Source organism: Oryctolagus cuniculus, chromosome 8 (assembly GCF_964237555.1).
Source record: "Oryctolagus cuniculus chromosome 8, mOryCun1.1, whole genome shotgun sequence".
In the NCBI taxonomy this organism is placed as follows: domain Eukaryota; kingdom Metazoa; phylum Chordata; class Mammalia; order Lagomorpha; family Leporidae; genus Oryctolagus; species Oryctolagus cuniculus.
Window position 1 is genome coordinate 107,985,814 of NC_091439.1, and position 26,913 is coordinate 108,012,726.

General features: G+C 46.6%; 1 protein-coding gene and 1 pseudogene across 2 annotated transcripts in view; one reads left to right on the forward strand and one right to left on the reverse strand.

Annotated features, from left to right (window-relative positions):
- SPMAP2L (sperm microtubule associated protein 2 like) overlaps window positions 1-26,913 on the reverse strand; it is a 45,295-nt gene that overhangs the window by 7,612 nt on the left and 10,770 nt on the right. Inside the window, exons 2-6 of one of the 2 annotated variants that reach the window (XM_008267820.3) lie at window positions 21,842-21,875; window positions 20,552-20,617; window positions 11,922-12,050; window positions 7,451-7,588; window positions 1,879-1,996 (exon numbers count right to left, since the gene is read on the reverse strand). In XM_008267820.3, the coding sequence (XP_008266042.2) occupies window positions 1,879-1,996; window positions 7,451-7,588; window positions 11,922-12,050; window positions 20,552-20,617; window positions 21,842-21,875 (485 nt within the window). The remainder of the gene's footprint in view (window positions 1-1,878; window positions 1,997-7,450; window positions 7,589-11,921; window positions 12,051-20,551; window positions 20,618-21,841; window positions 21,876-26,913) is intronic. The other variant, XM_008267821.3, reaches the window with a different exon arrangement.
- LOC138843449 (protein SET-like) lies at window positions 14,401-16,660 on the forward strand (annotated as a pseudogene).

Here is a 26,913-nt window from a genome sequence, read left to right on the forward strand (position 1 = left end):
TCATGCTCAAGAACACTGGGGGACTCACATCCCAGGCTGTAACAGCTCTTTCCAGTGCCTAGAGATTCCTGGACACTTCCGTCACAGAGGGCTGGAGTCTGAGCCCCACCCCAACCACACCTGTAGCTGCAGCAGTCCATAGAGTGGGACTACAGGGGATCCCGTGCCTTCCAAGGCCGAGCCATGAAAGCTCACGCAGCTTCCACCTGTTCCCAGAATGCTCCCTCCTGGGATACGCCAGCTTAGCATGCTCCACAGAACAGCTGTGACACTGAGAGAGGTCTAAGCCGCGTGGAGAGGCCATTCGAAGTTCTCCTGAAGCTGGTCTTCAGCTCCTCCCAGCCTAAGTAGCATAGGTGCTATCGTGGCCTGAATGTTTGTGTCCCTCCCCGCTCAAATTTCTAGGTGGAAGCCCTGATCACCAATGGGATGAGTTTAGGGGGTGGAACCTTTGGGAGGTAATTAGGTTTAGATGAGGTCCTGAGGTTGGAGTCCCCATAATGGGATCAGCGCCTTTATTTAAAGAAAAAAAAAAAAAAAAAAAGGAAGGCAGGCAGGCCAGAGGTTGCTTGCACTCTTGTGAAGCAAGATGGCGGCCACGTCCACACCACGTGCGTCCCCAAGGACAGAATCTACCAACACCTTAACCTTAGACTTCTTGGCCTCCCGGACTGGGAGAAATATGAGTAAATGTCTTGCATTGGAGCCACCTACTTTATTCTGTTCGGTTACAGCAGGTAGGAAGGAGCACCCAGATGATTCCAGCCCCCGACCATTTGGTACCCAAGCCACTGGGGATTTCTCAGCTGAGGCCCCAGACATGAGGGACAGAGACAAGGTGCACCTGCTGCCCTGTCAGAGTTTCTGACTCGTAACATCTTTCAGCATAATAAAATGGTGGTTGCTTTATGCCTCTAAGATTGAGAGTGGTTTGGTACAAAGCAACAGAGAGATCAAAACCTTCAGGATGCACTCTCCATATTGGTTCTAGATTACCTGGATTTACTTTCTGATCTGATCAGATTTAAAGACATTAATGAGCCTATTGGTAATGTTAAAAACCGAAAGACATTGGAATCCATGGCATGCAATGGCAAAACAGAAAGCAAGGCTTTGGGTGGCCAGTGGCTGCTCCCAAATAGCATTTTAGGGACACAAAGACGTGTGGTGGGAGTGGTGGCTTCTACGTGCACTGGAGGACTTGAGGAAAGGAATGATCTATTCAGGGCTTGAAATTCCCACCATCAGGTCCAGAAAAGGGACGAGAAACTTCCAGGTGGCCCTAAATGAAACATGTGTCTTCTCTTGTCGCAGGGCTGAACATTTTGAGAGCCAAACTCAAAATCTAGTTGTATGGGTGCGTGACTTACAGTGAAAGGGGAATCTCAACCTTGTACGGGTAGAGTTAGGACAAAGATTGGGAGGAATGGAACCTTGAAATTGACACAGGGGTTGCGGGCAAATTTTCATGAAGCTTGGGACTCCAAACCCCTAAATCCTGCTGAGCCTTGCTTGCCTTAGAACGAGCCTTCCCTCCCCTGGGGAGGTTGGACTCCCCTTGCCCGGATAGCTTCAGGAACTGCGGACCTCTCCCTACTACCTCTCGTTGCTTCTAGATTTATAACCAGATCCAAGTCCCAGTAGCCATACACCTTCACAGATGTCCCCACAGTTCCTACGGTTGCCTAAGGGCCAACCCCTGTAACACATGGCTTATTCTATATCACTTATAATGATTCAGCTTCTCTGACCCAATCCTGATTGATAAGTTAGACTAGGGGCAGTCATCAGGCAAGTTCATTTCAGGGGAAGGAGAGATTATGCATGAGAAAGGAAAACATGTGCCTAGAATTAAAGGGGTAGCCTGGGCACACTTACGTCTTTGGGAGGGACATAGTCTGGGTTTGTGCCTTTGGCTATTGAGAGCCGTAAAATACGGGGTGAAGGATCAGAGAACCGGAGAGACTCTCTTATTGTCGAATAATCGCTGAAGGGCCTGTGTGCAAATGGAAATATGAGATATTAGAACTGCTGGACACAGGAACAATCATGGGAGTTTTCTTTGCTACAGTCAACCTCCAACCAATTATGCATACGTTTCCTACCTTAGGAACATCTTTTCCCACAATTATTATCAATTTTTCTACCATATCAGTGTTTCTTGAAAACTGTACTATGATCCACAGTAAGAAGTACGTTTTATATTGTGATACAGAATATGTGTTTGTGTTCTTAAAACAAACTGATCATGAAATCAAATTTTCCTGTACCACATATTCCACTTTAAAATTCTTCATTTTGGGGCCAGTGCTGTGGTGTAGTAGGTTAAGCCTCCACCTGCGGCGCCAGCATCCCATATGGGCACCGGTTCAAGTCCCAGCTGCTCCACTTCCGATCCAGCTCTCTGCTACAGCCTGGGAAAGCAGTAGAAGATGGCCCAGGTGCTTGGGCCCCTACACCCACGTGGGAGACCTGGAAGAAGCTCCTGGCTCCTGGCTTTGGGTCGGCTCAGCTCCAGCCATTGCAGCCATTTGGGGGTGAACTAGCAGATGGAAGATTTCTCTGTGTCTGCATCTCTCTGTCTGTAACTCTGCCTCTCAAATAAATAAATACATCCTTTAGAAATTTTTTTTGTTTGATTTCATTAAGAAAAAACTGACGTTGATTTCATGATCCCTTATGGATGGGTTGTGACCTGAAGTTGAAAAATATCTCAGTTCCTACCTAAACCTCAAAAACTCCAGGCCCTGGGGTGGAAGGGGGTTGCTGGGTGGGCTGGCATTTGGCAGAGCGGTTAAGACGCTGCTTGGGCTGTCCTGACACGTGCAGCCCACCTCAGCGTGCCTGAACTCAAGTCCCGGCTCTGCTTCCGGTTCCAGCTCCCTGCTACTGCTCACCATAGGAGGCAGCAGCAACGGCTCAAGCAGCTGGGTCCCTGCCACCGCGCGGAACAACTGACTGAGTCCAGGCTCCTGGCTTCCGCCTGGCCCAACCCTGCTGTTGTGGACATTTGGGAAGTAAACCACTGGATGGAAGATCTCTGTTTGTGTCAGTCTCTCTCTGTGTATCTCTGCCATTCACAGAAAATGAAAAAAAATTAAAGAAAAAACAGTCTAGTTGCTACAGAGGACCAGGGCCAGTCTCCTCTGTAGCACACCTTGAGACGGATGGGCACTCACTCTTTCTAAATAAAAGTTTTAAATGATGTATTCATTTATTTATTTTTACTTCTTTGAAGGCAGAGGGACAGAGACAGAGAAAGGGAGAGAGAGACAGACAGAGGCAGATCTACCTGCTGGTTCTCTCCCTAAACGCCTGCAACAGCCAGGGCTGAGCCAGGCTGAAGCCAAGAGCCTGGAACTCACTCCAGACCTGTGACACAGGCGGCAGGGACCCGGCTACTCGGGACATCACCTGATGCCCACCCAGGGTGCCCATCAGCAGGAAGCTGGAATTGGGAGCAGAGCAAGCACTCTCACACACTCCAGTATGGGATGCAGGCATCCCAGTGAGCAGAGCCTCAGCTAGGCCAACACCTGCCCTGAGGACTCACTGCTTAATCTTTTTTTTAAAGATTTATTTATTTATTTAAAGTCAGAGTTACACAGAGAGAGGAGAGGCAGAGAGAGAGAGGTCTTCCATCTGATGGTTCACTCCCAAGATGGCCGCAACAGCCAGAGCTGCGCCAATCCAAAGCCAGGAGCCAGCAGCTTCCTCTAGATCTCCCACATGGGTGCAGGGGCCCAAGCACGTGAGTCATCTTTTACTGCTTTCCCAGGCCACAGCAGAGAGCTGGCTCAGAAGTGGGGCAGCCTGGTCTCCCACCAGCGCCCATACGGGATGCCGGCGCTTCAGGCCAGGGTGTTAACCCACTGCGCCACAGCGCTGGCCCCTCACTGTTTAATCTTACTGCAGATCCTATGTATGTGATGAGTCACTGCTGGTTGCTGTTTTCAAGACTTTGCTTATTGGCACAGGATGTGCCAACTTTTGGATCTCTGAGCTTTTTAAGCTTGGAGTTGAGTTTTTTGGATATGAAACATTTTCCATCATATGTAACATGGTTGGGGCCACCTCTTCTTTTTATTTTTTAAATATTTATTTATTTATTTGAAAGTCACAGTTACATGGAGAGAGGAGAAACGCACACACACACACACACACAGAGAGAGAGAGAGAGAGAGAGGTCTTCCATCCAATGGTCCATTCCCCAATTGGTCGCAACAGCTGGAGCTGCGCTGATCCAAAGTCAGGAGACAGAAGCTTCTTCTGGGTCTCCCACGTGGGTGCAGGGGCCCATGCACTTGGGCCATCCTCTACTGCTTTCCCAGGCCGTAGCAGAAAGCTGGATCGGAAGAGGAGCAGCCGAGACTAGAACCGGCGCCCATTTGGGATGCCGGCACTTCAGGCCAGGGTGTTAACTACTGCACCACAGCGCCGGCCCCCACCTCTTCTTCTAATACTTATTTTCCCCCTTGATTGTTCCTGTCCTGTGGGATTCCCATCACGAGTGTGCTGGTCCCCTTGGTGGTGTCCCACAGCTCTCTCGGACTCTGTTCGGGTCATCCCACCTTTTCTCCCTTCTGCTCCTCAGACTTGGTCATCTCAGTTGACCTGTCTTCAAGTTTGCCATTTCTTCCTTCCATCTGCTCAGAATCCGCTGTTGATCACCTCTAGGAATCAGCTACAGCGCATGTCGCCAAGGCCAAGCTCCCGTGGGGCGTTATTAGGGGTGTGTTGTTCATGAAACACCTGCTTGCTCCCCCTCCCACCGTCCCAACAAGCTCGGCTCTCTATTTCCAGTTCATGGAGATCACAAAGGAAGCAGATTAGAGACGATACTCGTTCCCAACGGGATGAACACAAGGGAAAATTCTGAGAAGTGAGTATCTCATAATAAAAGTCAGAAAGTCAGGCCAGTTAGTCCAAGGAGGAACTGTTCTTTGTACTTAAACAGCTCCTGGGAGGTTTTCTGCATTAAAATATTATATAATAGTAGATATTCATAATCAAGATTTTATGCCAGTGAACAAAGATTATATGCATGTTCCTTAGCAGGAGTCTGGTGGAAAAACAGGGATGTAAAGTTAAGGATATAAGGAGGATGGGGCCAGTGCTGTGGCGCAGTAGGCTAAGCCCCAACGTGTGGCACTAGCATCCCATATGGACGCCGGCTCATGTCCCAGCCGCTCTTCGTCTGATACCAGCTCTGTGCTTATGGGAAGGCAGTGGAAGGTGGCCCAAGGTCTTGGGCTGCTGCACCCATGTAGGAGCCCCTAAAGAAGTTCCTGGCTCCTAGATTTCGATTGGCTCAGCTTCAGCCATTGTGGACATTTGGGGAGTGAACCAGCAGATGGAAGACCTTTCTCTCTCTCTCTCTCCCTCTCTCTGTCTGTGTAACTCTACCTCTCAAATACATAGAAATTTAAAAAAATACAAAAGGGAGTTTCACTTATATGAAATGTCAAACTCAGGTCTCTCCAAAACTAGTGACAGAGAAAGTATTCCTCTTTTATAATCATGAAAGGCACATGCACATTTTAGCCAAGTTAGCAGGTGACAAATAAGCAAAGGAAGAAGTTTTTGGGGAGGAACTGGCCATGATCTATGGTGAAAAAGACTCTGGTTGCCCAGGCAACCTCTCTCTGTGTGCACGAACCTTTTCCCAAAATCCATGTAAAGTCACCCGTCCAGCTGCGCTTGCAAACTTCCAGAGTTTGGGGTGGAGAGGGGGCTCCTCTTTCCCACAGAGCCCATCCATTCCTGGAGGGCAGGAAATTGTCCGATTTCAAGGGGACATCTGCTGCCCCCTAAATGCCTTGTTCCACTTCTAGCTCCAGGATCAAGATAACGTTTCTGGACTTCCACTTCTTTTTCTTCTTTCAGATGCCAACACTCTAAACATTTGCACACACAGCTGTCGCTGCTTCCTTGGTCTCATTTCTATGCTAAACATATGCCTTCTCTTAACAATTTCCTGTACGACACAGATTCCAGAAGTCACAGCATTTTATTTGTCTCCTTCTGAAAAGCCTCAAACTTACTGTGCATTTCTTAAGCTACACCGTCCATACTGGACCTATACCCCTGGTATAGTGGAATGCAGGAGCCAGTGGTAGGGCACATCAGGTTAAGCCACAGCCTGCAAAGCCAGTACCTCGTATCAGAGTGCTGCTTGGAGTCCTGGCTGCTCTGCTTCTGGCCCAGCTGCCTGCAAACATGCCTGGGAAAGCAGCAGGTGACGATCTGAGTGCTTGGGTCCCACGTGGGAGACCCAGATGGAGCTCCTGGCTACAGCTTGGACCCGAACAGGCATTGCAACCATTTGGAGAATGAACTAGCAGATGGAAGATATCCTTAATTGTGTGAGTGTGTGTGTGTGTGTGTGTGTGTGTGAGAGAGAGAGAGAGAGAGAGAGAGAATCTGTTTTTCAAATAAGTGAATAAATCTTAAAAAAAAAAAACACGAATTCAGAATGCAGTATTATCGCTTCCCCATTTGGTCATTGTACATATTCCACTAGTGCAAACAGCGAATTAGCTTTCCCAGTAACCACATGTGTCGCTCCCCCTCTTCGTGGAGGAACGACACAGGATCCTGCGTTGTTCTTTCGTCTGCTCGGCCCTCCCCGGGTTTGCTGCTGGTTCTTCCCGGGTTGGCTACCGTCCCTTCCACCTCCGTGGAAGGGCGGTTCCCCCTGCCACTTTCCCCACTTCCGCGGGGGAGCGGCACACCGCCGGCCGGCTCTCTCGGGGGCTGCACAGGTGTTCCCTCAGATGTTCCTGGTGCATGCCGTCTCTCTCCTCCTTTATAGTCCTCTTCCACCAATCCCAACTCTGCTACCCACACGCCGAGTACGCTGCTCTCCTCCAATCAGGAGCAGGTCCTGCTGCTTATTGGTTGAACTGGAGGCAGCTGTGTAGAAGCTGTCTCCTCCTCTCCCAGCGCCATATTGTGGGAGAGCAGATGCATAGAATAAGTCTTAATTCCAGTAACTTAGTCTAGTCCGAGTTGCTCCCAGTTGCTCCCCACACACATGAAGCTCTTGCCTCAAAGGGGAAGTTGTCACCGAAGCAGTGCCTTGAAGACAAGGAGAAACGCAGCATTCGGTGCAAAAGGAAGAGCGCTCGCAAAGCCCCAGACATTAAAGAACATCAAGTTCTACAGATTGCAAACACCTGCCAGGCCATCTGCCTATTTCCTTTCAATCAGCTGATAATGGCAAAGGTTGGTGTGAATTTTCGCTTCACCACAGCTTGAGTCAAATGTGATTATTGATGATGCATTTCTGATCACCCAAGAGTGCTGCAAATATTTTGTGTTTTACCCTGACGCTGTGGAAAGCAAGCAGAATTTCAGCTCACGAAACTGCAGTTACTAAGGTTAGGATGCTGACACCTCAGCTCTTAACCAAGCGACTCGGGCTTCTGCAGAGTCCAGGATGCCCTACCTGTCTAGCAGATACTGTATTTTGAACCTGTTGGGCTGGGCCAGCCTCAGGATCCTTTTGGAAGGTTGGGTAAACAAGGCAGGAGGAGGGATCTTCCAAATCACAGACGCTCTGCCACAGCTGTAGTAATATTGATCCCTGCCAGTAACAAAAGAAGAAAGGGAGAGAGAAATGAGCTTAAGTTCAAATTATCACAGCATTTCCAATACTGATCTGCAGGCCGAGGGGAGCAGGTATGACAGCTGATCTCTTTTTTGCTGAACTATTTTCACACGGAGAGAAATGAACTGATTTAGAAATGATAACAGACATCACATTTAATCAACTTCTTATAATCCTACTCAAAATAGATCACTGCCTGCAATAGATAAATTATATCTTCTAAACAGACCAAAGGATAGCCTGATGGAAAGGAAAAAAATCTGTGGGGCTGGCACTGTGCCACAGTGGGCTAAGCTACCACCTGTGACACCAGCAGCCTAGATGAGCACGGGTTCGAGTCCCAGCTGCTCCACTTCCAATCCAGCTCCCTGCTAACGTGCCTGGGAAACAGTGGGAGATGACCCAAGTGCTTGGACCCTTGCACCCACGTGGGAGACCAGGCTTTTGGCTCTTGGCTTTGGCCTGGCCCACCCCGGGCTGTTATGGTCATCTGCGGAGTGAACCAGCAGATGGAAGATCTCTCTATCTGTGTCTCCTCCCTCACTGTAATTGTGTTTCAAATAAATAAAATAAAATCTTTAGAAAAGAGAGAAAACTTGCTGCTTTTATAACTAAATACTTTCTTTAGCATCTACATAAATAATTCAAAATTTTTAATATATTTATAGTTAATAGGATCAATGACATTCATACTTTGCTTTATGTTAATGAATTCTGAGTTTAGGAATAAATTCTCCTTAATTGTGGTGCAGAGATTATTTCATCATTATTTGTTAACTAGAATTTTATTTAGGATAAATAATAAGGTTCTTCATGTTATGCTGATCCTCAATATTCCCTTAATCAAACTCTATTACGTCATCAGTGAAAGGGGAACTGGCTCTGTTTCAGATCTGGTCTTCATTCAGATCACAGTCCCACTCTGATTCTTTTCCACAGGATTTCCCTTTGGGAGGATCCCTTAGGAACCCACAGATGGGGATTCCTGTCCCTTGGCCTGCACCTCTAGCTGCTGGTTGTGCTGTAAGTCCTCCTCTGTGTCCTTTGCTAGTGACCACTCAGTCCCTGCTACCAGGCACCTGTTTTTTGAATGGTTGAATAAAATGTGGCAAAGCCATACAATGAAATATTACTGAGTCATTAAAAAGAACAAAGTGCTGATGCATGCTCCGACTCAGACAAACCTTGTGACATTGTGCTACATAAAAGCAGTCCATCATAGGCCAATATAGTATGTGGGTCCTTTCATACAAAAAGCCCAGAACAAGCTAACTGGTAGAGATAGAAAGTGGATCAGTGGTTGCTTGGGGTTTGGGGGAGGAGTGGGAGGAGGAGGATTGGGACTGTATATTGATGAATTCAGTGTTTCTTTTAGGGCAGACAATGTGGTCTAAAATTAGATCTTGGTGGTGGTTACATCAGCCTATGAATATATTAGAAAACACTGAGTTATACAAATTTAAGTAAATTGCATGGTAAGTGAATTAATGTCAACAGAGCTTCTTTATTATTTAAATAAAACTTCAAAGGACCTAACTGCTGTGAAATAATACAACTATGTCCCAGAACAAAGCTTGGGAATGTTTGCAAGAACACAAAAACCCCTCTAATCCAGTCAGGTAAGATTTACAATGATTGGTACCCAATCAAAAATTACCAGCTATGCAAAGAACCAGTAAAGTATGGTCTATGATGAGAAAAACCAATCATTAGAAACAGACACAGGGATGACATATTATCAGATTAGTAGGCAAGAATGTTAAAACAACTATTGTAACTATATTCCATATGTTCAAGAACGTAGACAAAAAACAGAGCATGTTAAGTAGAAACATGTAAATGATATAAAAATACCAAGTTGAACTTGAGAAGAAAATAATAATACATGAGAAGAAAAATACCCTGGGTGGGATGAGTAGGATTTGGGGCAAAAGATTAGCAAAGACAAGAGAGAGAAATAAAATGGGGGGGGGGGAAGATTCAGTGATCTGGGACAACTTCAAGTGTCTAACACAAAAGATGGACAAGTAGCAAAAATATCTGAAGAAATAATGGCTGAAATTTTCCAGAATGGATGAAAATCATAAATTTGGAGAACTACAAAGTTAAATGAGCCCCACACAGAAGAAACATGAGTAAAAAATCAAGGAGGTCATACTCAATTTTTTAAAACCAAAGAGAAAAAGAAAAACAACACAGCACCATAGACAAAAAACATGCTACATACAAAGAAACAAAGAAAAGGTTAATAGTTAGTGTCTCAGCAGAAACAATGGAGGGGCCAGTGTTATGGCGCATCAGGTTAAGCTGCACCTGCTACACCCGCATCCCATGTCTAAGCACCTGTTCGAGTCCCACCTCTCTGCTTCAGATCCAAGTCAGCTTGGGCCATCTTCTGCTGCTTTCCCAGGTGCATTGGCAGGGAGCTGGATTGGAGGTGGAGCAGCCAGGTCTTGAACCCACACCCATATGGGATATTGGCAATGCAGGAGATGGCTTAACCCACTAAGCCACAGCACTGACCCCTAGAAGATCCCTTTTTCTATATCTCCCCCTCTCTCAGTTACTCTGCCTTTCAAACAAGTAAGTAAATCTTTATAAAAGAATATTGACTTTAAAAATAGTAGTATATTGTGGGGTTTATGACATATTTAGAAGTAAAGTGTACTATCACAACAGGACAAAAGCCAAGTGGAAAAATGGAAATACGGAATTACTAGGCTTTTACACTATACAGGAACTGGTATCAAATTACTTGAAGACAGATTGTGAAAAGTTAAAGATGTACACTGTAAATCCTAAAGTAACCATTAGCCAACAAAGCAGATTAAAATGGGTTTATAAAGAGCACCAGTTAATCCAAAAGAAAGCAACAAAATAGAGAAAAGGGAACAAAACCTTGATGGAATAAATAGAAAGCAAATTGCAAAATGGTAGCTTTAAACCTCAATGTATCAATAATCACATTAGATATAAATGATCTAAACACCTCACTTAAAAGACAAAGATTATCAGATTGGGTAAAGCCAAGGTCTGACCATACACTGCCTATAAAAATTCACTTTAATATAAATACACAAATAGGTTCAATGTAAAAGGATGAAAAAATATGTTAACTAATGAAAAAAAGCTGGCATAATTATATTAACCCCTGACAAGGTAGATTTCTGAACAAAACATATTTTTAGTGAGAGTAAAGAAAATACATTTTATAACCATAGAAGAATCAGTGCATCAAGAGGACATGATTCTAAATATGCACACATCTGAAGACAGAACTTCAAAGTACAGAAAATGAAAGCTGATACAGCTGAAAGGAGAAACAGACAAACCTATGCTGCTATCAGATTGCAAATACTCCGTGCCTTGTCGTAAACAGGAAGGCAGACGCCCTGCCTGGGGGGTGGTGAAGATGCTGGTGAAGATGTCGGGGCAGGCCTTGTGGCACAGCATGTAGAGCTGCAGCTTGGGACACCACATGTCACACTGGAGCTCTGGTTTGAGTACCAGCTACTCCACTTCTGATCTAGCTCTGTGCTAATGCGCCTGGGACACAGCAGATGGCAGATCCAAGTACTTGAGTCCCTGCCACCCACTTGGCAGACCCACATGGAGCTCCTGCCTTTAGCCTGGACAGATGGGTTCTCTTGCTCTCTCGCTCTCTCTCTATCTCCTCTCCTCTCTCTCCTCTCTCTCTCTCCTCTCTCTCTTTCTCTCTCATAAGTAAATAAATACTTTTAAAAATAAAATAAAAAGCCAAATTCTTCACCATCCAAAGTACAACACAAGTTCACAAAAGCTGCATAGTAGATCTTGCACTGGAAAAGATTTACCAGGTGGGTGGCAGGTGTGGCAGGTGTAGCTGCCACCTGGGATGCCCACATCCCATATCAGAGTGCTGGTTTGAGTCCTGGCTAATCTGCCTCTGATCCAGCTCCCTGGTAATGTGCCTAGGAAGCAGTAGACAATGACTCAAGAACTTGAGTGCCTACCACCCATGTGGGAGGCACAGATGGAGTTCCTGGCTTCAGCTTGGCTCAGTCCTGGCTGTTGTGGCCATTTGCAGAGGGAACCAGGAGAGGGAAGATCTTTCTTTCGTTCTCTCTCCATAACTTGACCTTTCAAACACATAAATCTGAAAGAGTTTTACCATAGCATCAGGTTGAAAACAGATATAGAATCCCTAATCCTCAATAGATTTTTTTACTGCAGATTGAACAGGTGCAGCTTTTAGATAGAAGGACTCGGTTCTATGTTCACACTTCCCTAAACACTCCTGCTGAAGTAACCCGACAACACAAGCACGAACCTGTTAGGCATAAACTGGTCAGACACTCTCTTGGGTTGAGCAAGGTCCTCGAGCCTTTGGGTGAGCTGAGATTTCAAAGCATTGACGGGAACAGGGCAAATAGGATCCTGGTTTCCCCAAAACAGTTTTCTGTTAAAAAAAAAAATACAAAGAAAATGGCAAGTAATTAGCCGAGGTGCTCATACACATCTTAGAAATGACTCTTAACAGCTTCTATGTCGATTTTGTTTCCAGAACTGTATCACAGAATTTCACAGTTTACAGGCATCAGAAATGGATGAAGAATGTCAAACTAAGAACAAAAGCAGACAGTTTTTATCCACTTTATTAAAATATGGCGACCAAGCTGAACCTGTTAGAGACAGGATTGTTCCGTTTCTGCCATCATGTAATCAACAGTGCATGCTGGGAGCCAGTGCTGTGGCGTGGGGGTGAAGCCACCTCCTGCAGTGCCGGCATCCCATATGGGCTCTGGTTCGAGATCCAGCTGCTCCACTTCCAGCTCTCTGCTATGGCCTAGCAAAGCAGATGTCTCAAAGTCTGTGAAACACATAGGACTACCGGGCAAGGTGTGGACAAGAACAAGAAATCAGCACTGGACTAACCTGGAAAGACTTCCCGGGAGAAAGCAGAAGGCACAGGTGGCCAGAAACAAGGCCCATCCTGTATCCAGGTCCCAGTGGGAAGTGGGATTGGCCAAGTCTTGAGCTGGGTGAGTTTGAGAGGAAGCAATCACACCCAGAAGGGGTTAAGCGACACCGTGGGAATGGGTGAGAAGGACAGGAGGCCCTGGGAGGTGCCCCGGTAACCTCACACCGCACAGAACCACCTCTGCCAACCCCACACTGCACAGGACCACGTCTGCCAACCCCACGCTGCACAGAACCACGTCTGCCAACCCCACACTGCACAGAACCACGTCTGCCAACCTCACACCGCACAGGACCACGTCTGCCAACCCCACATGGCACAGAACCATGTCTGCCAACCCCACACCACACAGGACCACGTCTGCCAACCCCACACCGCACAGGACCACATCTGCCAACCCCACACCACACAGGACCACGTCTGCCAACCCCGTGCCGCACAGGACCACGTCTGCCAACACATTGCCCCAACCCATTAAAAGCCCTGGGTCTTCTTTCTGTCATGTTCACCTGTAGTTTTTGATGTCATCTTTCTATCTGTGCTCTGTGAACATCAGCCAGAAGCATGATTAGAAATAATTCAGATTTTTTATGTATAAAAATGTTGCCTTAATGCCAGCATTGTGTGAGCAGAGTTAAGCCACTACCTGCAGTGCCGTCATCCCATATGAGCACTGGTTCGAGTCCCCACTGCTCCACTTCCAATCCAGCTCCCTGCTCATGCACCTTAGAAGGCAGCAGAAGATGGCCCAAGCCCCTGGGTCCCTGCCACCCAAGTGGGAGACCTGGATGGAGTTCTGGGATCCTGCCTCCAGCCTGGCCCAGCCCTGGCCATTGTGGCTATTTGGAGAGTGAACCAGCCATCTTCCACTGCTTTCCCAGGCCATAAGCAGAGAGCTGGATCAGAAGTTGAGCAGTCAGGACATGAACTGGCACCCATATGAGATGCTGGTGCCACAGGCAGAGGCTTAGCTCACTACACCACAGCGCCAGCCCTAAGGACATATAAATTTAATCTTTAACAATCCATATATAGGGCTTGACCCCAGAGTGTAGGAATCTTATCCATACTATACCTGTTTGGAGAATCCATGAAACATAACAAAGTCTGACACAGTCACAGTGGTCCAGAGAATTCTAGAACAATGGAGCCAGGACTCTTGTGAGTTCAGTGTTCAGCCCACCCTACTCTGAACAGCTAAATCTCTAGTCTCTTCCAGATCCCACGAGTCAAAACCCACAACAGCTTTCATCATCCCATTTCCAGGGCTTCCCTCCTCCAAAATTCTTATACTCTCTTCTCATCTAAAAAATGCTTACTTAGCTGTCATCTCTTTAAAATGCTTTATTTGCTTGGAAGCAGAAAGCAGTCTTCAATCTTTCTTTGTCCATCTGGCCAACCACAACATCTTTGAATGTTTCCTCAAAGGATCCACTTTTCTTTTCATATTTTTCTGCTTTTGCAGTTTTTAAACTGAATCTTTATTTATTTGAAAGGCAAAGAGACACAGAGAAATGCAGAGATCTGTGATTTGCTGGTCCATTTCCTAAATGCCTGTGCAACAGTTGGGGGTAGGCCAGGTAAAGCCAAAAGGTTGTCCACGTAGGTGGCAGGGACCTGACTATTTGAGTGATTACTTTGCTGCCTCCCAGGAAACATTAGCAAGAAGTTGGAATCAGGATTGGAGCCAGGACTCAAAATCAGGCGCTATGATGTGGGCTGCAGGTGTCCTGTGCCACCCCCACCCTGGCTTGTGAGAGCCTGTCTCCTAATTCTCTATCTGCTTTTTTTGTTGTTGTTTCTTCAGATAGCACCTTGGGCTGGCGCTATGACAAAGTGGGTAAAGCTGCTGCCTGCAGTACAGGCATCCCATATGGGCATGATTCAAGCCCCAGCTGTTCCACTGCTGATCCAGCTCTCTGCTAATGTGCCTGGGAAAGCAGCAGAAGATGGCCCAGGTCCTTAGGCCCTGCACAGAGACCCAGAAGAAGCTTCAGGTGCCTAGCTTCAGATCAGTCCAGCTCTGGGCACTGCAGCCATTTGGGGAGTGAACCATTAGATGGAAGACTTTTATTTCTCTCTCTCTCACACACACTCTCTCTCTGCTTCTTTCAAATAAATAATTTTTTTAAAAAAAAGATAGCATCACTTTCTTTAAGAATGATTTTATTTGCTTGAAAAGCACAGCCACAGAGAGAGAGAGAGAGAGAGGAAGGGGGAGGGGGAAAAGACAGAAAGAGAGAGAGAATATTTCATCCACTGGTTGACTCCCCAAATGGTTGCAACAGTTGGGCTGGGCCAGGCCAAAGCCAGGAGCCAGGAGCCAGGAGCCAGGAGCCAGGAGCCAGGAGCCAGGAGCCAGGAGCCAGGAACCAGGAGTTTCCTCCTGGTCTCCATATGGATGCAGGGGCCCAAGGACTTGGGCTATCCTTTGCTGCTCTCCCAGGCACACTAGCAGGCAGCTGGATATGAAGTGGAGTAGCTAGAACTCAAACTGGCACCAATATGGGATGCCTGCATCTCAGGCAGCAGCTTTACCCATTTCACCACTGCCCTGGCCTCAGATAGCATCATTTTCACAACTTAATGCTATGCACCAGAGTTCCACCCTCCTTGGTTTTTTTCAATTATTATTAAATACTGATGATTCCTGGGGCTAGTGTTGTGGCACAGTGGATTAAACCATCACCTGTGATGTCTGCATCCCATATGAGCACCAGTTCAAGTCTCAGGTGCTCCACTTCTGATCCAGCTCTCTGTTAGTGCAGGTGGGAAAGCAGCAGAAGATGGCTTGGGTCCTTGCCAGTCATATGGGAGGCCCACATTCAGTTCCTGGCTTTGACCTGGCCCAGTCCCAACCATGTGGGTACATAAAGTGAACCAGTGGATGGGAGCTCTCTCTCTCTCTCTCTCTCTCTCTCTCTCTCTCTCTCTCTCTCCACCCCCTAATCTCTCTAAAAGAGAAAATAAATAAAATTTTAAATATATAAGTTTATTTATTTCTGATACACCAATGATAAACAATTGGAATTTGAAATTAAAAACATATTTAAAATAACACCAAAAATATATGTACAAATCTAATAAAATATGTATAAGATTAACACAAGAAAAACTATAAAACTCAGATAAAAGGAATCAAAGAAGATCCAAATAAATGGAGAGGTATTCCATGTTCATGGATACTCAAAATTAAGATGAGTTCTCAGAGCTTCCTCCTGCCTGTGTTGGGGCTCAGTTTCCTGGAAGCATGGCTCCCAAATGCCCATTTTCATTCCCTCCTTAAACAAAGAAGCTGAGAGCAGCTCCTGGCCCGAGACTGGTGGAGACATTGGCCTCTTGGGATTTGTCAACGGGAGATAAAGAATAACAAGAAGCAATTGAACATACTGATGAAGTACAAAATGAAATAGACAGACTTAATGAACAGCCCAGTGAGGAGATTTTGAAAGCAGAACAGAAATATAACAAACTCCGCCAACCATTTTTTCAGAAGAGGTTAGAACTGATTGCCAAAATCCCAAAATTTTGGGTAACAACATTTGTCAACCACTGCTTGGGGAGGAGGATGAAGAGGCATTATTTGACCAGAGTTGAAGTGACAGAATTTGAAGATATTAAATCATGTTACAGAACAGATCTTTACTTTGATGAACATCCTTACTTCAAAAATAAAGTGCTCTCTAAAGAATTTCATCTGAATGAGAGTGGTGATCCATCTTCAAAGTCCACTGAAATCAGATGGAAATCTGGAAAGGATGTGATGAAACGTTCAAGTCAAATGCAGAACAAAGCCAGCAGGGCAGCAGGAGGAGCCAGAGAGCTTTCTCTGGCTTACTGACCATTCTGCTGCAGGTGCAGATGGGTTAGGAGAGGTCATCAAGGATGATATCTGGCAGAATCCATTACAGCACTACTTGGTTCCTGATGTGGATGATGAAGAAGGAGAAGGAGGAGGAGGAGGAAGAGGAGGAAGAGGAGGAAGAGGAGAAGGAGGAGGACTGGAAGACGTTGATGAAGAAGGGGAAGAAGATGAAGATGATGATGAAGGGGAAGAAGGAGAGGAGGATGAAGGAGAAGATGACTAATAGAAAACACCAATGGATTCCAACTTTTTAAAAAAATTTTCTCCAGTCCCTGGGAGTAAGTTGCCGTCTTCTTTTTATTTTTTTCCCTCTTGTGCTCAGTCTCCCTGTTTTTGAGGTCTTTTCTCTACACCATGGTTCTCACCTTATTGTGGAAAAAATACTTGAAGCAGAATACAATGGGAAAGGAATTTCTACCCCTTTCTGTTCCAAATTCATTTTTATCCCTTTTGTCTCGACAAAAACTGTATGGAATCAACACCACCGTGCTCTGCGGGAAAAAGAAACCCTCCTGCTCCCTTGGCTCTGCTGGAAGCTGGAGGGTGCCAGGCCCCTGTGTAGCAGTGCAGAGAATTCTAGCTTTTCTCCTCCTTTCTCTGTACATTGGGCTCAGAGATTACACTGTGTCTCTATGTGAATACGGACATGTGTGTGAATACCAACATGTATCTGTCTACTTCCTCTTGTTTAAAAAAAGAAAAACAATTTTAAAAAATGGGGTTATAGAAGGTCAGCAAAGGGTGGGTTTGAGATGTTTGGATGGATTAAGTGGGCATTTTGACAACACGGCTTCTCCTTTGGCATGTTTAATTGTGATGTTTAACGGACATCCTTGCAGTTTAAGATGACACTTCTAAAAATAAAATTCTCTCCTAATGAAAGAAATATTAAGACATCAGTTCCTACCAGGTTGGTTTATATACTCAATGTAATACCAACAAAAATTTAGTTCATGGATATCGATATACTGATTCTAAAATTTATATAGAAAGACAAGATCTCAAGTAGTCAATAAAATGTTGAAAAAGAACGAATCTGGACCAACACTAATTAACTTCAGGACTTAACTATGAAACTACAGAAATTAAGACAGTGTGGTATTGGTGAAAGAACAAACAGATCCATGGGACAGAATACAGATCCTAGAAATAGATCCATGCAAATGCAGTCAAAGCAATGAAGTCCATCCAATTGAGAAAGGATCACCTTTTCCACAAATGGTGTTGGAACAACTGGACACCTACATGCGAAAAAGTGGTGTGGAGGGGAGGATCTAGACACAGATCTCACACCCTTCACAAAAATTAACTCAAAATGCATCTTAGACTTCACTTAAAATGCAAAACTAAAGCTTCTAGGAGTTTTGAGAAAGAAACAGGAGAAAATCCAGTTGACTTGTGGTTTGGCAAGGGGTTTTAGATATAATACCAAAAGCATACGCTATAAAAGAAAAAATTGATAAGTTGGACTTCATTAAAATTGAAACTTTTTTTCTGTGAGAACCACTGCTAACAGGATAAAAAGACAAGCCACAGACTTAAAGACAATATTTGCAAAACATGTATCTGATAAAGGACTGATTTCCAGAAGAACATTTATATTCAACAATAAGAAAACAAAAAAAATTTAAAATTTTGGCAAAAGATCAAAATATTCACCTCATCAAAGAAGAAGTATAACTAAGCTTATGAAATATGCCCAACAGCATGTCATTAGGGAATTGCAAGTTAAAACAAAGGAGATACCAGTGTACACATATGAGAATGGCTAAAATCCAAAACACTGACAACAAATGCTGACAAGGATATGGAGCATGGGAACTCTCTTTCATCACTAGTAAGAATGCAAAATGGTACAGTTCAGCAGGTTCTCACAGGGCTGAATACAATCTCACTATATGACCCAGCAATTGCACTTGTAAGTATTCATAGAAGTAAGTTGAAAACCTATATCTTTACAAAAACCTGGACACAAATGTTTATAGCAATATTACTCAAATACTAGAAGCAACCAAGATTTCCTCCAATAGGTAAAAGGATAAATATACCACAGCTTATTGTGTATTTCTACAATAGATTATGACCCAGACCAACGGAATATAATAAGTTATCAAATCCTCAAAAGATGGGGCCAGTGCTATGGCGTAACAGGTTAAGCTGCAGCCAGCAAAGCTGGCATCCCATATGGCACCTGGTTTGAGTCCCAGCTGCTCCTTCCAATCCAGCTCCCTGCTAATGCACTTGGAAAAGCAGTGGAAGATGACCCAAGTCCACAGGCCCACGTGGAAGACCGGGATGAAGCTCCTGGCTCCTGGCTTTGGCCTGGGCCAGCCCTGGCCATTGTGGCCATCTGGGGAGTGAACCAGTGGATAGAATCTCTCTCTCTCTTTCAAATAAATACAAATAAATCCTTTTTTAAAACTGATGGAAAGCTACAGAGGAGCCTTAAATGTGTATTTACTAACCGACAGACATCAATCTGAAAAGGTGATAGACTGTGCAATGGACGATGACCTCTGGAAAAGGCAAAGCCACAGAGAAAGTAGGGCAGCGGTTGCTGAAGGGTTGAGAGCACGAGGGGAGAAGAAAAGGGATGAACAGGTGAAGCACAGGGCACTCCCAGGGTAGTGAAACTATTCTTTATGATACTGTAGTATGGGATGCATGACACGGTGCATCTGTCCAAGCCCAAGAACACTGCACAAAAAGTGGACCATAATGTAGAATATGGGCTTCATTTAATCATAATAATGTATCACTATTGGCTCATCAACTATAATAATTATACCACACTAATGTAAGATGTGAATAATAAGGGAGGGACCGGCACTGTGACGTAGTGGGTAGCCACCACCTGCAATGCCAGCATCCCATATGGGCGCCGGTTCAGGTCCTGGCAGCTCCACTTCCAATCCAGCTGTCTGCTGTGGCCTGGGAAAGCAGTAGAAGATGGCCCAAGTCCTTGGTTCCCTGCACCCGCGTGGGAGACCTGGAAGAAGTTCCTGGCTCCTGGCTTTGGATCGGTGCAACTCTGACTGTTGTGGCCATTTGGGGAGTGAACCAGCGGGTAGAAGACCTCTACCTCTCTCTCTCTCTCTCTCTCTCTGCCTCTCCTTCCCTCTGTGTGTAATTCTTACTTTCAAATAAATAAATAAATCTTTAAAAAATAATAAGGGAAACTGGGGAGAGGGATAGTAAACATGGGAACTCTGTACTTTTTTTCTCTGTAAGTTATTCTTCATGTGGTTGATAGGCAAAGAGAGATGGAACACTCTTTCCTGCTGGTGCATTCCCCCAAAGCCAGCAAAGGCTAGGGCTGGACCAGGGCTGAAGTCGGGAGCCAGGGCCACAATCCAGGCCTCCCACCTGAGGGGCAGGGACCCAGTCATTGAACTGTCACCACTGCTTACCACAGTCTGCATTAGGAAGAAGATGGAGTCAGGAAATGGAGGACAATGAACCCGGTGACTCTGGTATGGGATGTGGGTGTCTTAACCTATGTCTTGGCAGCTAGGCCAAACACCTACCCTGTTACTTTCTGCTCAATTTCCTGTGAACCTAAAACTGCTATACACAATAAAGCCTACTGATTTTTTAAAAAAGAAAGCAATCAGAGATCAGGAACACAGAACGGTCTCAGGAGTCAAAGAGGGAACATGAGAGCCCTACCGCCAGGCATGGAAGCGCCGAGGGTCCCAGGAGGCCCAGGGAACAGGTGTGCACCGTTGAGGCAGAGGCTTAGGACAGCAGGACCCGAGCTACAGGAGGGTGTGTCGTCCCGTGGGACACGGCTCTTGCCCCTGTCTGCCCACGAGGGTCATCTGGGGAGCTCTGAACTCCCAAAGCCCAGGCTGCACTCCAGGCCAATTAAATCAGGCTTTCCAGGGATGGGATCAGGCAGCTTCCTGGGTGAGTCCAGAGTGCAAATTTGCGAACCGCTGACCAAGATTAGCCCTTCATGTGCCGAGTCAGCTGAGCTGGCGACACTGGTTCAGAGGATCCAGCTGAGTCGATACACCCGGGATACAGGGTTGATGAGCAGGTAAGAGCGGTACTTACCCACCTGATACAGAGGACACAACAGTAACAAACAAGACCAATGAAGCTGCCTTACCTGTCCGGGATTCCCCACTGTCTCTTAGGCTTAGAAAGATCTTGGACTCTCTTCCTGGAAAAAAAACTAACACATACCAGCTGATTAACATATGCTTAAGGAATATGGTGACTACTCAAACAAATCTCATCTGTACACAAACCTCCCCCCAAAAAAGCCCCACCAATGCTATATTTGAGGCAATTCAAAGAGAGCTAAAAGGCTGAACTACTCTAGACCGAAATTTTTCATTTCTAGACTCAGTAATATAACACATAATAAAAGCAAAGATAATAAATAGGTAACATAACAAAGAGTATATTGTCTATGGAAGGCCCTAAATAAAATACACACTCGTTAAGGGGAAAAAAAGCTCAATTGGTGTATTAGGGTAATTTGTAGATGACTTGGTGGCATTGAATTTGAAGCAATTTTACAGACAAATTTCAGAATTAATGTCAGGCTTTGCAGAAACTATGATATAGGTAAAATATACTTTTGGTACCACTCAGCCTCCTCTGTGCCCCACTCGGCTCCCTTGAATCTTCCCTGATTGTTCCAGTCCTGTCTGCTCCGTTCCCCAGCCAGCTCCCTGCTAATGGGCCTGGGAAAGCAGCAGAAGATGCCCCAAGTGCTTGGGCCCCTGCCACTCACGTGGGAGACCCAGATGGGTTCTGGCTGCTGCCTTCTGCCTCTGCTGCCACTTGGGGAGTGAACCAGCAGATGGAAGATCTCTGTCTCTGTCACTCTGCCTCCCACATAAATAAATAGAAGAAGGAGAAGGAGAAGAAAAGGAGTAAAATAAAATGACCCCAGGGAGACTTCCACTTCAAATGCCTCAGAACTAAGTCTTCCCCGTAAGTTTAGCAGCTCTATGAGTTTAGGTCTGTTGAGACCAATACTATAGTTAGAATCTTACCATTTCTTGGCCGGCGCCGCAGCTCACTAGGCTAATCCTCCGCCTAGCGGCGCCGGCACCCGGGTTCTAGTCCCGGTCGGGGCGCCGGATTCTGTCCCGGTTGCCCCTCTTCCAGGCCAGCCCTCTGCTGTGGCCAGGGAGTGCAGTGGAGGATGGCCCAGGTGCTTGGGCCCTGCACCCCATGGGAGACCAGGAAAAGCACCTGGCTCCTGGCTCCTGCCATCGGATCAGCGCGGTGCGCCGGCCGCAGCGCGCCGGCCGCGGCGGCCATTGGAGGGTGAACCAACGGCAAAAGGAAGACCTTTCTCTCTGTCTCTCTCTCTCACTGTCCACTCTGCCTGTCAAAAAAAATAAAAATAAAAAAAAATAGAAATAAAAAAAAAGAATCTTACCATTTCTTTATAAAGTCACAGGCAACAGGATTCACTAAAAAATGAAAATAAAAAAGCAGATAAGGGCACAAATTGGATTCAACCGGAATCAATGATATGATAAAAATAGCAACACAAATCAACAGAAAAATGAGCTAGAAAACAGAACTATTTGGGCACCAAAATAATCACCAGTAATTCAAGGTGTTCATTTCTTTTTCTTTTTCTTTTTTTTTTTTTACAGGCAGAGTGGACAGTGAGAGAGAGAGACAGAGAGAAAGGTCTTCCTTTGCCATTGGTTCACCCTCCAATGGGCGCCGCAGCCGGCGCACTGTGGCCAGCGCACCGCGCTGATCCGATAGCAGGAGCCAGGTACTTCTCCTGGTCTCCCATGGGGTGCAGGGCCCAAGCACTTGGGCCATCCTCCACTGCACTCCCTGGCCACAGCAGAGAGCTGGCTTGGAAGAGGAGCAACCGGGACAGAATCTGGCTCCCCCACCAGGACTAGAACTCGGAGTGCCAGCGCTGCAGGCAGAGGATTAGCCTAGTGAGCCGTGGCGCCGGCCACGGGAAAATACGGGAAAATGTAGGTGATCTTACAAAGACTTATAATAGGCCTCATAACTACAGAATATTCCAGACAGAATCTCTTCTTGGGAGTCTCTGATTACATGTGAGAGTTCTGGAACATTTTTGCCCTCTGGAGTGTTTTGGGCAAAGCAGAGTGGGTGCATCAGACAGACATGGTTCAAACCCCAGCTTTGCCACTCATTCGACTGCATGGTTTCGGGCAACTTACTTCTCTGAGATTCAGTTTGTGCATGCTGGTGAAAGTTTAAATCAACAACTTTATGAAAAATAATTTGGTCCAAGAGAGTGTCCAGACAGCAGGATAAAGATAGCTCTCTGTAAAGACTAATGGTGCATACAAGGACACTCTCTGGGAAAATGGAATTAAAACATGAATTTAGTGCAAAAAAAAATTGAATCCATGCATACGAGAGATCTTCAACAAGTTCATGGAGGGGCAGGCTTTGTGGCTCAGCAGGTGGAGCTACAGCTTGGGATGCCTGCATCCCATACTGGAATGCCTGGTTCCAGGTCCAGCTACTCTGCTTCCAATCCAGCTTCCTGCTAATGCACTTGGAGGCACTAGATGATGGATCAAGTCTTTGAGTCCCTGCCAGGCACATGGGAGACTTGGATGAAATTCTAGGCTCCTGGTATTGTCTGGCTCAGCCCCAACTGTTCTGGGCATCTGGGGTGTGGGCCAGTACACAGAAGATCTCTCTCTGTCTCTCCCCTTCTGTCACTCAGCCTTTCAAATAAATAAATCTTTAAAAAAGAAGTTCATGGACAATGTGTATCTTTTTTTGACAGGCAGAGTGGACAGTGAGAGAGAGAGAGACGGAGAGAAAGATCTTCCTTTTCCGTTGGTTCACCCTCCAATGGCCACCGCGGCCAGCGCGCTGCAGCTGGCGCACTGCGCTGATCCGAAGGCAGGAGCCAGGTGCTTCTCCTGGTCTCCCATGGGGTGCAGGGCCCAAGCACTTGGGCCATCCTCCACTGCACTCCCTGGCCACAGCTGCATGCTGAAAGTTTAACCTCATTCTTGGTGCGAACTGTGTTGCTGGGTTCTTAAATCCTCTAAGCAAATGAACGAATTTCCTTGGATTCTTGGATCTTTAAGACTAAATGTGAGCCAGCGCCGCGGCTCACTAGGCTAATCCTCCGCCTAGCGGCGCCGGCACACTGGGTTCTAGTCCCGGTCGGGGCGCCGGCGGGGCGCCGGATTCTGTCCCGGTTGCCCCTCTTCCAGGCCAGCTCTCTGCTGTGGCCCGGGAGTGCAGTGGAGGATGGCCCAAGTGCTTGGGCCCTGCACCCCATGGGAGACCAGGAAAAGCACCTGGCTCCTGGCTCCTGCCTTCAGATCAGCGCGGTGTGCCGGCCGTAGTGCGCCGGCCGCGGCGGCCATTGGAGGATGAACCAACGGCAAAGGAAGACCTTTCTCTTTGTCTCTCTCTCTCTCACTGTCCACTCTGCCTGTCAAAAAAAAAAAAAAAAAAAAAAAAAAAAAAAAGACTAAATGTGGTGAAAGTTACTTTGGGTCACAAATAAACGCGATGTTGTAACTCAGGTTGTTTTCTAATTCATTCAGTTGTAAATAAGGTTGCATTAACCCTAAAATTTATGTGCTTTCTTTTTTAAAATTCTAGGCCAAGATGATTACCTGCCACAGCCATGTTCAGATAAACTATCTGTGGACTGATTTTTTGAGACATGGCAATTAAAATTTTTTACTTACGTATGTGAGGGGCACACAGAGAGAGAGAGAGAGAGAGAGAGAGAGAGTTCCTGTCCCCTGGCTCACTCCCTAAATGCCTACAATGGCCAGGGCTAGGTCCCGTCAAGAGAGGAGAGGAGAACCCAGCCCATGTCTCCCTCCCATATAGGTTTCAGGGACTCCATTTCTTCCGCTGTCACCTGCTACCCCTCAGAGTCTGCTTTAGCAGGAAGCTGGAGGCAGGAGCCGGAGGCGGATATCAAACCCAAGGGCTCCAATATGGGGTCTTGCAGTTGGTCTTAAGCGTTGGACTGACCACCGGCCCCTAGATCTCTAACGATTTACAAAATAAAGGCTATCGGTGATTTATTTTTGGTACCAAAAAAAAAAAAAAATTCTCTTACCAGTGTTATACAAGGCATAAAATAAACTAAAATTTGATCATGTGGAGGTGAATATGGTCCTATTTTCTTACTTTTCTCCTTTTTCAAAGTTTATTCCTAATTGTGCTCCATGAAATCAAGTTAAATGAAGGAAAATAAGGACATTTCCAATAAAGTATCTTAAATGATTGAATACAAGGTAAAATTTTTCTCCAAAAATTGTTCTCCAGAGAAGAATTTATGATATGTGAGAAAATTCTGGCAAGAATCTATTTATGAGGCACTTTCTTAGTTTATTTTCCCAACAAAGAACTGGTTAAGGAAAATATATTAGCTTAAAACAACTTCAGCAAATGCTAGAAGGGCTCAGTACAGAGGTGTTCCTGCCAAAATTAATATTTAAAGGGGGAGCAGAGGTGAAGAAATTTAAAAGAATCTTAGTAACTATTCTTGTAGCTATGATCTTATAATAGTAAGGGTTGGGGGTCACTTTAAATAAGCTTTAAACATTTTAAAACACAAGCCATAAAGACAAGTTACAATAAAGATCATAGTGATTAGGGGCAGCTACTGTGGCATAGAAGGCGAAGCCTCTGCCTGCAGCGCCCCCTGTGGGCGCCGGTTTGAGTCCTAGTTATTCCACTTCCAGCTCCCTGCTAATGCGCCTGGGAAAGCAGTGGAAGATGGCCTAAGTCCTTGGGCCCCTGCACCCCTGTGGGAGACCTGGAAGAGGCTAAGTGCTCCCGGCTTCAACCTTACCCAGCACTGGCTGTTGCGGTCATTTGGGAAGTAAACCAGTGGATGGAAAACTCTCTCTCTCTCTCTCGCTCTCGCTCTCTCTCCTTCTCTGTAACTCTCTCAAATAATAAATATGAAAAAATAATGAGGCTTGTTAGGAAATTCCAGAAACTAGCCTTGAGACAGCTGTGAAGTTGCCAGGTAGTCTGGCCCAGCGCGGGTGGCGTGAGCGGAGGACGGAAGTCCTGACTGCAGAGCAACGGCCGGAACGGAGGACCTCGGATAAGGGAGACGTGTATGGCCGCTCACCAATACACCCAGCTTCACATCAGCGAAGCCTGCACCCGTGGCTCAGGGCTGACCGCCGGCACCGGCACCGCCTCTCCCAACCCCTTTTCTCTCCCTTAAAAATTCTCTCCCGGCCTGGCATTGTGGCACAGCGGGTTAAGCCTGCAACGCTGCCATCCCATAGGAATGCCGGTTCGAGTTCCACAGGCTCTGCTCCCAGTCCAGCTCCCTGCTAATGGGCCTGGGAAAGCAGCAGAGGATGCCCCCAGTGCTTGGGCCCCTGCCACCGACTTGGGAGACCGGGCTGGAGCTCCTGGCTTCAGCCTTGGCAGCCATTTGTGGAGTGAACCAGTAGATGAATGATTCTCTCTGTCTCTCTCTCCCTCTTCCTCCCTCCCTCCCTCTCCCTCTCTCTCCCTGAACTCTGCCTTTCATATAAATGAAATAAAACCTTTTTTTTTTTTTGACAGGCAGAGTTAGACAGTGAGAGAGAGACAGAGACAGAGAGAAAGATCCTCCTTTTTCCGTTGGTTCAGCCCCCAAGTAGCTGCTACGGCCGCCGCGCTGTGCCGATCCGAAGGCAGGAGCCAGGTGCTTCTCCTGGTCTCCCATGGGGTGCAGGGCCCAAGCACTTGGGCCATCCTCCACTGCACTCCCTGGCCACAGCAGAGAGCTGGCCTGGAAGAGGGGCAACCGGGACAGAATCCGGCGCCCCGCCTGGGACTAGAACCCGGTGTGCCGGCGCCGCAAGGTGGAGGATTAGCCTAGTGAGCCGCGGCACCAGCCTGAAATAAAATTAAAGAAAACCCTCCTGCTAACTTGCCAGCTGTGGGAGGGGGTGTTACGGCTGGGCCTAAATTAATTTTCCAGGTTCTTGTCTTTCACTCAGAGAACAATTCTAAATCAGGCCCAAACATGGCATGTGTCGCTCCCCCTCTTCGTGGAGGAACGACACAGGACCCTGCGCTGTTCTTTCGTCTGCTCGGCCCTCCCCGGGTTTGCTGCTGGTTCTTCCCGGGTTGGCTACTATCCCTTCCACCTCCGTGGAAGGGCAGTTCCCCCTGGCCGCATTCCCCACTTCCGCAGGGGAGCGGCACACCGCCGGCCGGCTCTTTCGGGGGCTGCACGGGTTCCCTTAGATGTCCCCCATAGATGTTCCTGGTGCATGCCGTCTCTCTCCTCCTTTATAGTCCTCCTCCGCCAATCCTAACTCGGCTGCCCACACGCCGAGTACGCTGCTCTCCAATCAGGAGCAAGTCCTACAGTTAATTGGTTGAACTGGAGGCAGCTGTGCGGAAGCTGTTTACTTCTCTCCCAGCGCCATATTGTGGGAGAGCAGATGCATAGAATAAGTCTTAATTCCAGTAACAGTCTAGTCCGAGCTGCTCCCCACAGGCATG